General features: G+C 57.6%; 1 protein-coding gene across 1 annotated transcript; it reads right to left on the bottom strand.

The window, feature by feature from the left end:
- Positions 1–514: 514 nt before the first annotated feature.
- LOC102746929 (cytochrome P450 2S1) lies at positions 515–10240 on the bottom strand. Its single transcript, XM_081811109.1, is given in 12 exon segments — positions 515–1872; positions 1968–2109; positions 4024–4157; positions 4160–4210; positions 5510–5651; positions 6520–6612; positions 6614–6666; positions 6669–6699; positions 6811–6954; positions 7393–7558; positions 9439–9542; positions 10067–10240. Coding segments are annotated over 12 exon segments (1416 nt in total). The 3' UTR covers positions 515–1690.
- Positions 10241–10804: the final 564 nt, after the last annotated feature.

Raw genomic sequence — 10804 nt, 5'->3', positions numbered from 1 at the left:
AAAAAATAAAATAAAAACAATTATGAGAGTGATAGCAGAAATGAAACTGGCAGAAAGTTGACAGGCTATGGAATGCGGCCAGGTGATGGGCACAGGGGTTCACTGTACTAGGCTCTCTACTTTTCCATGCTTGAAAACTTCCTTACTAGGTAATTGACAAATAAAAAGATGTGTCTGCTTTCCTTGTGGAGCTAAGGCAGGAGGAAAAGAGCCTGTGGAAGACGCAGAGCTGGGTTAGGAATCGTGCTCCAGCAATTTCAGATTGGGAGAGTTCCTAGGGCCTGGATCAGGAGCGTCACCTGCAGGCTTTCTCTGGGTGGGCACCCTGCTCCCCCTCCCCAGCCCACCCCAGGCCCGCAGCTCTGCCGGCTACCTTCTCCCTGCCCACACCCCCCTCCCCACATCAGCCTCACCGGAAGTGAGGCCCAGCACAGGCCCCCCTCCCCCCACCTCCACATCTGGTACTGATGTCAACAGCCAGGGCGGGTGGGGGCCCTGATTTTTAGCTCCCGCCCAGCCTCGAGGGAGGGGCGGACCCCCCATCCCCACCCCTTAACTCACAATGACAGACACTGTCACAGGCACACCAGGCCCTGCCATGGGCCAGACCAGGGGCCAGAAATGAGCTTTTACTGCAAAATGGGGACCTTCGAGTCACAAGGACGTCAGAGCTGGCCTCTTGCCTGACACAGGGAGTTGGAATGAGGTCCCTCCTTGGTCATCTAGCCCCTTCCACCAGGTCTAACTGGGACTTGAGGACGGGAGGTGGGTCAGTGTGTGTGTGTGTGGGGGGGCAGGCTGGGGAGACTTGTAACACCGTTACATAAGCAGGAGGGGGAGGTGTTTTTCTGATCAGAGGGTCCCCGTGTGTCCAAGTTTACTTGGTTCCCAGGGCTGTGTGCACAATTGCACGCTGGACGTATATTTATATTTGGGAGAATTTGAGGATCAAGGTGCTTGGAAAGGGTTGTCCTTGAGGGCTGAAGGCCTGGAGGAGCCTGGGGCTGTGCCCTCCCCCTTCCCCAGGAATGGTGTGTCCCAGTGGGAGGATATTTGGGAGTGGGACGGTGTCATGTGTGGGCTGGCTGTGTGGTTCGGTGGTTGGGGGCATGCGGACGGCGATGGTCATGTGCTGCACGAGAGAGGCCACGTTGGGGCTGAAGACAGGGACGGTCTCTCTGTGCGGGGACGTGACCCAGAAAGGGGCATGTTCACCTCTGCACCAGGCTCCCAGAATTGGCAGGTGGCTGGATGAAGAGGGCTCGTGGGCCCTGAACACAGTGGCTGTTTCCGTGGCTTGTGAAGGAAGGGGCCGAACTCCCACACGTGGGTTGTGAACCCAGGGGGGCTGTGTTGTGTACGGGATGGTGTGTTATCTGGGCCCGTGATCGTGATTCTAGACGAGCTAAATCTGTGCCTCCAGAAAGCCTGTGTGGCAGAGCTGCCTCTTGGCCCTCGTGGCTGCATGAGGTACGTGGCTGCGTGTCTCAACAGCTGCCTGGGCTGAGTGAGCGGGGCCCTGGGGACATGTCGGCCGAGCGTCTGCGTGACCGACTCTAGAACAGCTACAGGTGTGTGAGTGTGGCTGCCGGCTCTGGAGACACAACCATGTGCACGCCCACCTCCATGAGGAGGCCACCCCCTCCCACGGCTCCCTCCCTCCTTCATCTGGTGCACACAGGTGGGGAGGTTAGTGGGGCTGGACTTGCAGATGGAAGGCTGGGGGGATGTTGAAAAAGCCGCTGACAGCTGGCTGGATGCTCAGGGCCCCCGGCGGGCAGGGTCTCTCCAGGGAGAAGGCCTGCAGGATGGTGGTGAGAAGGAGGAAGAGTTCTGCCTGAGCCAGGCCCTCTCCGAGGCAGACACGCTTACCTGGAGGGAACAGGGAGATGGGACTGGGTCAGCCCTCCTCACACCCAGGCGTGGGGAGGGACTGGCAGGTGAACAAGGACCGGCCCAGCAGGTACCTAAGGAGAAGGGCAAGAATGCCTCCTGCTTCTGGAACCGTCCGCCCGCATCTAGGAATCGGTCTGGATTGAATTCGTCTGGCTGACCGAAGACCTCAGGATCATGCAGGACAGAGCTGAGGAGGGGGAAGACCTCAATGCCCTGAGGGGGAGCAATAATAAGATTATAAATATTCTTCCCTACGCAGGCCCGAGGGCAGAACACAAGAGGGACATCAGTTCACAAAGCACCACGGCATCCGCAGGCATCCACGTAGGCATATTACGGGCCAGGCACTTTATTAAGCATTTCCTATATACTCTCTGTTATGCAATAGGCACATGTTTCTTGCTCTCTCTCTCTCTCTCACACACACAAATATGCCCTCAAACTCACTAAATCTTTTTAACAGGTCTATGAAGCCATTCCTAACATGATTCCCATTTGAAAGGTGGGAAAACTGAGGTCCCCCAAACTTACACAACTTGCCCAACGTAGCATCTGGACCTGGGAGGGGGCTAGTTCTTTTTACATGTTGTTTTTATTTTTTATTTTTTTTAAGATTTTATTTATTTATTTGACAGAGACAGACACAGCGAGAGAGGGAACACAAGCAGGGGAAGTGGGAGAGGGAGAAGCAGGCTTCCCGCCAAGCAGGGAGCCCGATGCGGGGCTCCATCCCAGGACCCTGGGATCATGACCTGAGCCGAAGACAGACGCTTAACGACTGAGCCACCCAGGCGCCCCTACATGTTGTTTTTAAACTGTGTTGTGATCCATCTGTGGCTGTCCTAAGCCACATGGCCCGGGTCCAGCTCTTTCCCACTGGGCTCTTCCAGAGGTAAAGCCAAGGGTGGGTAGGTGAGGGCTGTCCGTGAAGGCTCCCCAGCCCGGGTCCCTGAGTGGCAGCCGAGATCAGTGACTGTGATCCCAGGGCTGTTCAGTGGAGATGCGAGGGAGAGGGACCTCGTTTGCCAGGGACTATGGCTAGCAGGGTCTGAGCTGGGAAGGGGAGGGGGGGCTCCAGGAGAAGACAGGGTCATGCTACGGCTATTAAAATAAGGCAGACAGCTGTGGCTAAAGCATAAGCCCTGGGTGTAAATCCTGCCTCTACCATTGTAGGCTGGGTGACCCCGGCAAGTCTTCTCAGCCTTCAAGGCCAGTTTCCTCATCTATAAATTGGGCATGGTAATAGTGTAGGATTGCTCCAAAGATTAAACAAGGTACTATGTTCGTGAAGCATTTAGAATAATACCTGGTGGAGAGCAAGTGCTCAAGTCATTGATGCCCGTGGTTCTGTAATCATTATGAAGAGTGGCGACAGTCACTGAGTTAGCAATGGTTGCTGCTGCCAGGATCGGGGAACCCGGGGGAACCCGGGGGAACCGCCAGCTCCCTGCACCCAGAACTGAGGTGGTGTTTTGCAAGCATTATCTCGCAGGTTCCTTGAGATCCCAAGTTAATACTCTTACTGTTCCCGATTTAGAAGTGGGGTAGAGGGAGAGGCAGGGGGTTAAGTGATTTGCCCAAGGTCCCAGCGAGGAAACACCAGGACCAGATCATAACCGCTAAGGGTCTGATTCTACAACTAAGCTCAAGGAGGGAGCCGCTTGCGGGAAGGCACTTGGGGTTTCCGGGCGGACATCGCCCCCTGGTGGTGCTGGCGATGAGTTGCTCTCTAATGGATGGCAGGAGCGGGGGGCGGGGCGGAAAGAAGGGAGGGAAGGAAGGGGACTCATTTGATTTTGAGACTCCTTCTGCCCTCAGTTCTCAAATTGCTTCGCTGTGTGTCACCTGTCAACCCTGGCATGTGATTGTCCCAGCCACCTTGGAAGGAGGTAGAATTAGGATATCCGTTGGACAGATGGGGAAAGTGAGGGCCAGAGACAGAGTCAAAGGCAGGAGAAGGGCACACAGAAAGAAAGAGGGACAGAGGTGCAGAGAGAGGGACACGGAGAAAGAGGAGATATCAGAGAGGAGAGATAGAGACCAATAATCAGAAAAAGTCAGACACCCAGCCACAGACTCAGGCGGGAGGTGGAGACAGCCGCTGGGTGTGGCCGAGGGCAGGCCCACCTGGGGCAGGGTGCACCCTCGGAAGCAGGTGATCCTTGAGAGGGCGCGGGGCACTCCCATGAGCACCAGAGCCGGCAGCCGCTGCACCTCGTGCAGAACGGCGTCGGTGTAGGGGAGGTGGGCTCGGTCCCCCGGCCCGGTGCGTGGCCGACCCCCAGCTCCCGGGTCAGCTCCTCCCTCACAAGCTCTGCACCCAGGAAGAGGGAGACGGGAGGGAGGTCAGAGTGGGGTGGGGGCCCTGCGACTCTATCCTGGGAACCTGCATCTTCTCAAAGTGGCAGTGGCTGGGGGGGTGGCTGGCAGGTGGGGAGGAGGAGTCCCCCCAGGCTTCGCTGAGCTTGGGTCCCTGATGTCCCTCGTGCTGGGTGCATTCCCACAGCAATCCTGTGAGGTGGGTACCATTATCCATCCCCATTTCCCAGATGAGGAAACTGAGGCCCAGAGAACTGGTCACAGTGGGCTCCATTCCCCGCCGAGGCTACCAGACTCTAAGCCCCATCTTCCAGGTCAGCCCACCCCACTGGCTTGACAGCATTTAATGCAGTTGCCTGACCTCAAAATCCTGGGCTTCCCTGGAGCTCAAGCCCCGCTCTGCCTCTCAGCCAGATACCCTCCCGCAGCTTCACTTCCTGCCTGGGCCCTGATGACCCCAGCTTTTTTTTTTTTTTTTTTTTTTAAGTAATCTCTACACCCAATGTGGGGCTCAGAGTCACAACCCTGGGATCAGGAGTCACATGCTTGATCAACTGAGCCAGCCAGGTGTCCTCCCCCTTTTAAGAAAACTCTATCCCTAACATGCTGCTGGAACCCAGGACCCTGAGAGCAAGTTCCCCAGTTTGTTATCTCCAGTCCTGAACTAGGGGTCTTGTGGTCTCCTGGATGCCTCCCTGCAGGTGGCCCCAGGCTCTTCACACTTGTCCCAAACTGGCCTCAGTGTCTCCCCTGAAACAGCTCCTCATTCCTTCTGTCCCCATCTCAGGGTGGCCCCATTGTCCCCCCCCACCCCATCCCCTGTCCCCTGGGCCTCCCGGGTCATGCTCTACTTGCCCACCTGGTCCCTCTTCCCTCCCCACACTTGGCCCAGGACTGTCCTCTCCTGCCCAGGTCCCTATCCCGTCCTCTTCCCTGGGCTCCTGGCATCCTCTTGCACACCTTACCTCTTTCAGCCCAAAGGATTTTTCTAAAATGCCAATTTGACCCTGCCCTCCCCTGCTCAGCATCCTTCCATGGTTCCCCATTGCTCAGGATCAGGCATACAAGGTACCACCAAGGCGACAAGGCCCTGAGAGTTCTCCTGCCCCATTTCTCACTTCACTGAGCCTCACACTGCCACCAGCCACCCCCCAACTTCTCGCTCTTCAGACACCCCCGATGCCGGGCTCATTCTCGCTTCCAGGCTCTGGCTCAGGCTCTCCTTTCTCCTGAACATTCTCCTCTTGAGCCCTCATTTCCATCCCCAGGGCTGGCTGGTGCAAAAGCCTCCTACCTTGGACCTGAGGGTACTTCAGCAGAAGCAAGAGGGTGTAGCGGACCATGGTGCTGACCGTGACCATCCCGATGAACAGCAGATAAATGGCTGTTATCAGCAAGTTCTTGTCAGTCAATTCTGTGCTTGGGTCCTGCTCCTCCTGGGAGAAACCAGGCAGAGGGGCTCAGAGAACTCAGGCTGCAGGGAATAATAGAGGCCCAGCCCAGCCACGCCTGGGGTGCGACACAGCAAGTTCAAGCTTTATCAGGGGGTTTGTATAAATGTTTGGGCAAGCAGGGAAGTGGACTCTTGATATTAGTTCTCTTTAGCTGCAATGTTTTTGAAAATGAAAGAGCATGGCCACTATAAAAAACAAACAGAGAATGACAATGTGGTTAGGATGTGGACAAACGGGAGCTCTGTCCCCATCGGTGAGGCTGTCATATGGTGCAGCTGCTATGGAGAATGGTATTAGGTCCCTTAACAAATTAAACTAGAATTACCATACGATCCAGCAATTCCATTTCTGGGCATGTCCCCCAACAAGCGGGAAGCAAGGTCTCAAAGGGGTATCTGTACACCCACGTTCCCAGCAGCGTTATTCACAACGGCCAAGGCGCCCCAAGGGTCCACTGATGGATGAATGGATAAGCCATTCCATGTAGCGGAATAAGGATTCAGCCTTTAAAAGGAAGGAAATGCCATCACCCACTATGACACGGATGGACCTTGAGGACATCACGCTAAGTGAAATAAGCCAGTTGCAAAAGGATAAATACTGTAGGATTCCACTTATATGGGGTCCCGAGAGTTGGAAAACTCATAGAGACAGAAAGGTGGTTGCCAGGGGCTGGGGAGGGGGACTGGGGAGCTGTTATTTAACAAGTCAAGAGTTTCAGTTTGAGCAGATGAAAAATGTTCTGGAGATCGTCTACACAACAGACAGATTCCCAGCTATACCTGAGTAGGGGCTGGCCAGGCCACCAGCCCCGTTCAGGAGGCCCCCTCCAAGCCTGACCTTCCCCTACCTTTGCCATCTTCAGCAGGAAGGCATCCACAATGTCACATGGGGGGGCTGAGGTGTCCAGGCTCTCCTTGTGTCACTGCACCTGCTGGACAGTGGAAGGTGGCCAGGATGCTCAAGTGGCCCAGGAGCTGTGTGTGGGGGTCTGGCAGGGCTTCAGGAGCCGGGAGAACATCTCACAGGTCTGCGGAGAGAAGGGCAGCTGTTCCCATGGGGCCTGGCCCTGCACCAGCGTGGAGGGGTGCTCTGGGGGTTACCTGGAAAAGGTGGCTGGACAGGGGTCCCGCCCACTTACCCGGCCCCACGGGGAGCTGACCCCCAGCATGGTGTCACCAGCCGCCGGGACCACGGCCTGGAACTCATCGTCGTAGGGGAAGCGGAGGCCGAAGGTGAGGGAGCAGATGATGTTGGAGGTGGCCTGAGCCAGCAAAGGGCCGTCCTGAGGGGGAGAGGGCAGGGGGGAGGGCCGTGCTGGAGTGGCATTGAGAGAGACAGACAGGGAAAGAAAGACAGACAGAGAAACAGACGGCAAGGGGGAAAGAGACAGACAGACAGGGAGAGTCAGAGAAACACACATGGAAAGAGACAGACCGGGAAAGACTGGGCAAAAGATAGAAAGGGAGAGAGACAAGGAGAGAGGCAAAGACAGAGACAGGCTTTCACAGGAGAGAAAAACAGAAGGATAGAGAAAGAAATGAAGCAGGAAGAGTGAAGTGACAGTACTGGGGACACAGAGTTCCCTGGGGAGACAGGAGGACAGAGACAGAAGGTAGAGGAGGAGCCAGAGGTGCGGGTGAACAGAGCCCTCAGCCCAGCCCCGGACTCCGCCCACTCAGGCACGCCGCAGGGGACCCCAGGCTCACCCCACCCTGCTGACCTTCTGTCCCCAGAATGTCTCCACCAGACCCTGAGCTTCCGCCTGGATCAGCTCCTCACTTTCTCGCTTTCCCGTGCCCAGGTCCCGCAGGGCCAGCAGGGTGAATCTCTGCAGCTGCCGCCACCGTTCCCCGTTGAAGAAGAAAACCCCTGTGCAGAAGGCGAGACTCAAGGAGGGACTGGCCCCTCTCCCCATTCCCCAGGACTACTCCCTCCCTCCCAGTGAGGTGCCAGAGAGGGACTCTGCAGGCCCTGTGCTGAGTCCATTCCAGCCTAGCTCAGGGTTGAGGACTCAGTAGGTGCTCCATAAATGCCTAACCTTGGGGCAGAGGGTGACATTTTCCTGAGAAGCTGGTAACTGGGATTATCCAGGCTTCCTCTGTTCTGTGATGAACCCGGATGAGTGAAGACTTCTTCTTCCTTCTTTCCTTCATCCATCCATCCATCTCCCTCCCTCCCTTCCTCCCTCCCTCCTTCTCTTCCTCCTTCCTTCCTTCCTTCCTTCCTTCCTCCCTCCTTCCTCTCCTCCTTCCTTCCTCCCTCCCTCCCTCCCTCCTTCCCAACATTTACATTATACTATTGGGTTCCCTGCCCCATGTCATTTGGAAGCTGAACCGGGAGAGAGGAGGATGGAACTGACATTTTCCTCCTTTAGCTAAGGGTCTGCTCTGGACAAAACGTTGCTTCTCTGAGCCCAGGGTCTCACATGTACAATGCTGGCCCCTCGGGACCTCCTGGAAGCCTGCTCCAGGGTGTCCCTTGCCCACCCTCCCAACATGTCCCAAACTGGCGTCAGCAGCTCTCTTCCTTCCTATCTCAGCCCACTGGCCCCTGGCCCCTGGCCAGAGCCTTGGATGCCTCTTCCAACCACCCCCTCCCTTCCCCACACCCCCAGCCCCAGAACAGCACAGTCCCCTCCCTGGGCTCCCGCACAGCGACCCGAGGATCCTTCTAGCTCTGACTTACTTCTTCCCTGCTTCCATCTATAGCCTCCAGAAAATCCCAAAGCTGAGCACTCTGGTGTGACTGAGGCCCTGCATGACCCATTTCTCCAGCTTCGTTACTCATCCTGCTACAATTGCATTGGCCTCTCACTTCCTCAGTGGTTTCAGGATCCCCCCCCCCCCACTCACCTCTCCATACTTGATGAACTAACTCCATTCATCCTCAGGTCTCACTGCAATTGTCACCTCCTCCGAGAAGCCTTCCTTGATTCCTCCCTGTCTCCCTCCCCTCCCCTGACCTGGGCCAGTACAGTTCCCCTGTGTCCTGCTCTGAGCGCTGTACCTCTCATTTTAGAATTCTATTCCCCCCCTCCAGTCCCATGACACGTCCATCTCTCCTATGGTATGACAGGACACCACATCTGTCTTGGTCACCTCTGTGTCCCCAGTAACCACTATGGGGGCAGGCATGATAAAAATTTGTCAACTGAATGAATGAATGCTTCTTCTCTCCCCTCCATGGTTTTTTAACTCCTCTGCCTGGAACACCCTTCCCGCTCATCCTAGGAGTCGTCGCCCAGGCAACCCGTACCGTCTTTCAAGACTTCCTGGACATCTCCCACCGAACAGGCTGGGTCAGACACGTCCTCTGGTCCCAGCAGTTCAGGACTTCCCCTAGCCTGGCCCTGACCCTTCTGCCTTCCCCATCCTAGCCTGGTGATAGGTCTTTCTCCCCACTGGCCAACAAGCTCGGGGTCATGGCTGGGTCCCGACAGAGTCCCCAACACTAGGCTTCTACTTTCAGGCTTAGCAGAGAATAGTTTCTACACATTAAGTGGTCCCACCCATTCCCAGTGCCTAGAAAGCTCTCCCTGTCCCTCCCAGGCCTGGGGGCTTCACCTGGAGCAGCGAGAACACCACGACACCTCACCCAGGCCTCATTGAATCCTCAGGATGACTCTATGTAATAAGCATTATTATGACCCCATTTGATGGATGGGGAAAACAGGCCCAGAGACACTAAGCCATGCACAAAAGTCACACCGGTCAGCGGTGGCAGGCTCTGAGTGAAGGAGCCAGCAGTCCCCAGCTCTGCTCATGACTCTCCATAACTGTCAAAGGTCCCGTCCAGCGTCACCAACATCCCCCGTCCACTGAACTCCTCAGCCTGACCTCCCCTGAAACCCTCCAGCCAAGCCTCCCCCTCCTGCCAGCGACCCCTCCCGCTTTTCTTCTCTGCCCCTCCCCAGCTACCTCTCCCCGGGAGATAAACCCCCCAGCATCCCAGCATCCGCTTCTCTTCTGAGAGAGGGCTCCTGCCTCTGGCTTTAATCCCCTCCTTCCATCACCTGCCCCAGGTTCTGTGGACCCCTCTGCCCGGTACCCCTGCCACCGGATCCTGCTTCCTTCCCTGTTCTCATCCTCTCCAGGATTCCGCGGGCAGAAGTCTCTGCCCCTCCTAGCCCGAGTCTAGCACACCAGGGTCCTCTCTCCCCAGACCCCCCTACCCCCACCCCGTTCCACTGGACCTTCTCAGCTCTGGAGTCCTGCTCCCGCCCCACCCCAGAACGCCCCTAGCCCCTCTGCCCTTGCACCCTTGGCCCGCCTCCTCTAGGATACCCCAGGGCCTCTGTGCCCTGGCGCTCCGCTTTCTCTCCCTGGGCATCCCCCGCGCCCGCCCGGCCCTGCCCCCCCCCCGCCCCAGCACAGGGCGTCCCCGCGGCCCCTCACCCGCAAGAGCCCCGAGTACAGCGCCCCGGGCCGGAGCTGCAGGAGTTTCACACAGCAGCAGCAGCGGCGTGGGCCCGGGGGGGCAGGTGGCCTCGGGTCCGGGGCAGCGCCAGCTTCAGCACCAAGAACAGCTGCAGCACCAGCAGCCCCGTCCAGGTGCCGGCAGCCCCCCATCGCCGCGGGTCGGCTCCTCCGCGCGGTTCCCAGACGCTCCACGCTTACCCGCGGGTCGGGGCCGGGAGACCGGCGGCTCCTTCTGGACGAAATCTGGCGGAGGGGAGGTGGGCGGGGCCGCCAGCCCCTCCCGCTACCTACAGGCAGGATTATATCCCCGCCGCCGGATTTCTTTCCTGCAGACCACCGCGGCTGCCTGCTTGGGAACCGGCTGTGGCTCCGCTGTCTACCGGATCACCCAGGTTCGGGGAGCGGAGACAGCGCCTGGGGCCCCAGGTAGGGCGTGAGCACACTGGAGGAACCTGGAAGCCGGAGACTTTGCCTCCAGGAGGCCACGCCCCGTGCCTGGAGCGGTGACCCGGCGCCGCCCTCCCCAGCTCCCACCTCCCTGCTCACGGTTGTCTGGGTGTGAGTTGGGCGTGTGCGCGTCTTGGAGCCAATTTCCTCCAGCATCCTTCATCCTCGCCATGAACTAGGAGGAGGACTTGACCTTTAACAAGAAAGAATCTGAGGTTCAGGGAGATAAATCGGTTGGCTCCGGGCCACAGAGCTGGGATTTGAACT

The sequence above is a fragment of the Leptonychotes weddellii genome, unplaced genomic scaffold (genome assembly GCF_054177405.1).
Source record: "Leptonychotes weddellii isolate Sample4059 unplaced genomic scaffold, ASM5417740v2 HiC_scaffold_5638, whole genome shotgun sequence".
In the NCBI taxonomy this organism is placed as follows: Eukaryota; Metazoa; Chordata; class Mammalia; order Carnivora; family Phocidae; genus Leptonychotes; species Leptonychotes weddellii.
The sequence above is the reverse complement of the archived record's forward strand: the minus strand, read 5'-3'. Positions and strand labels throughout refer to the sequence as shown.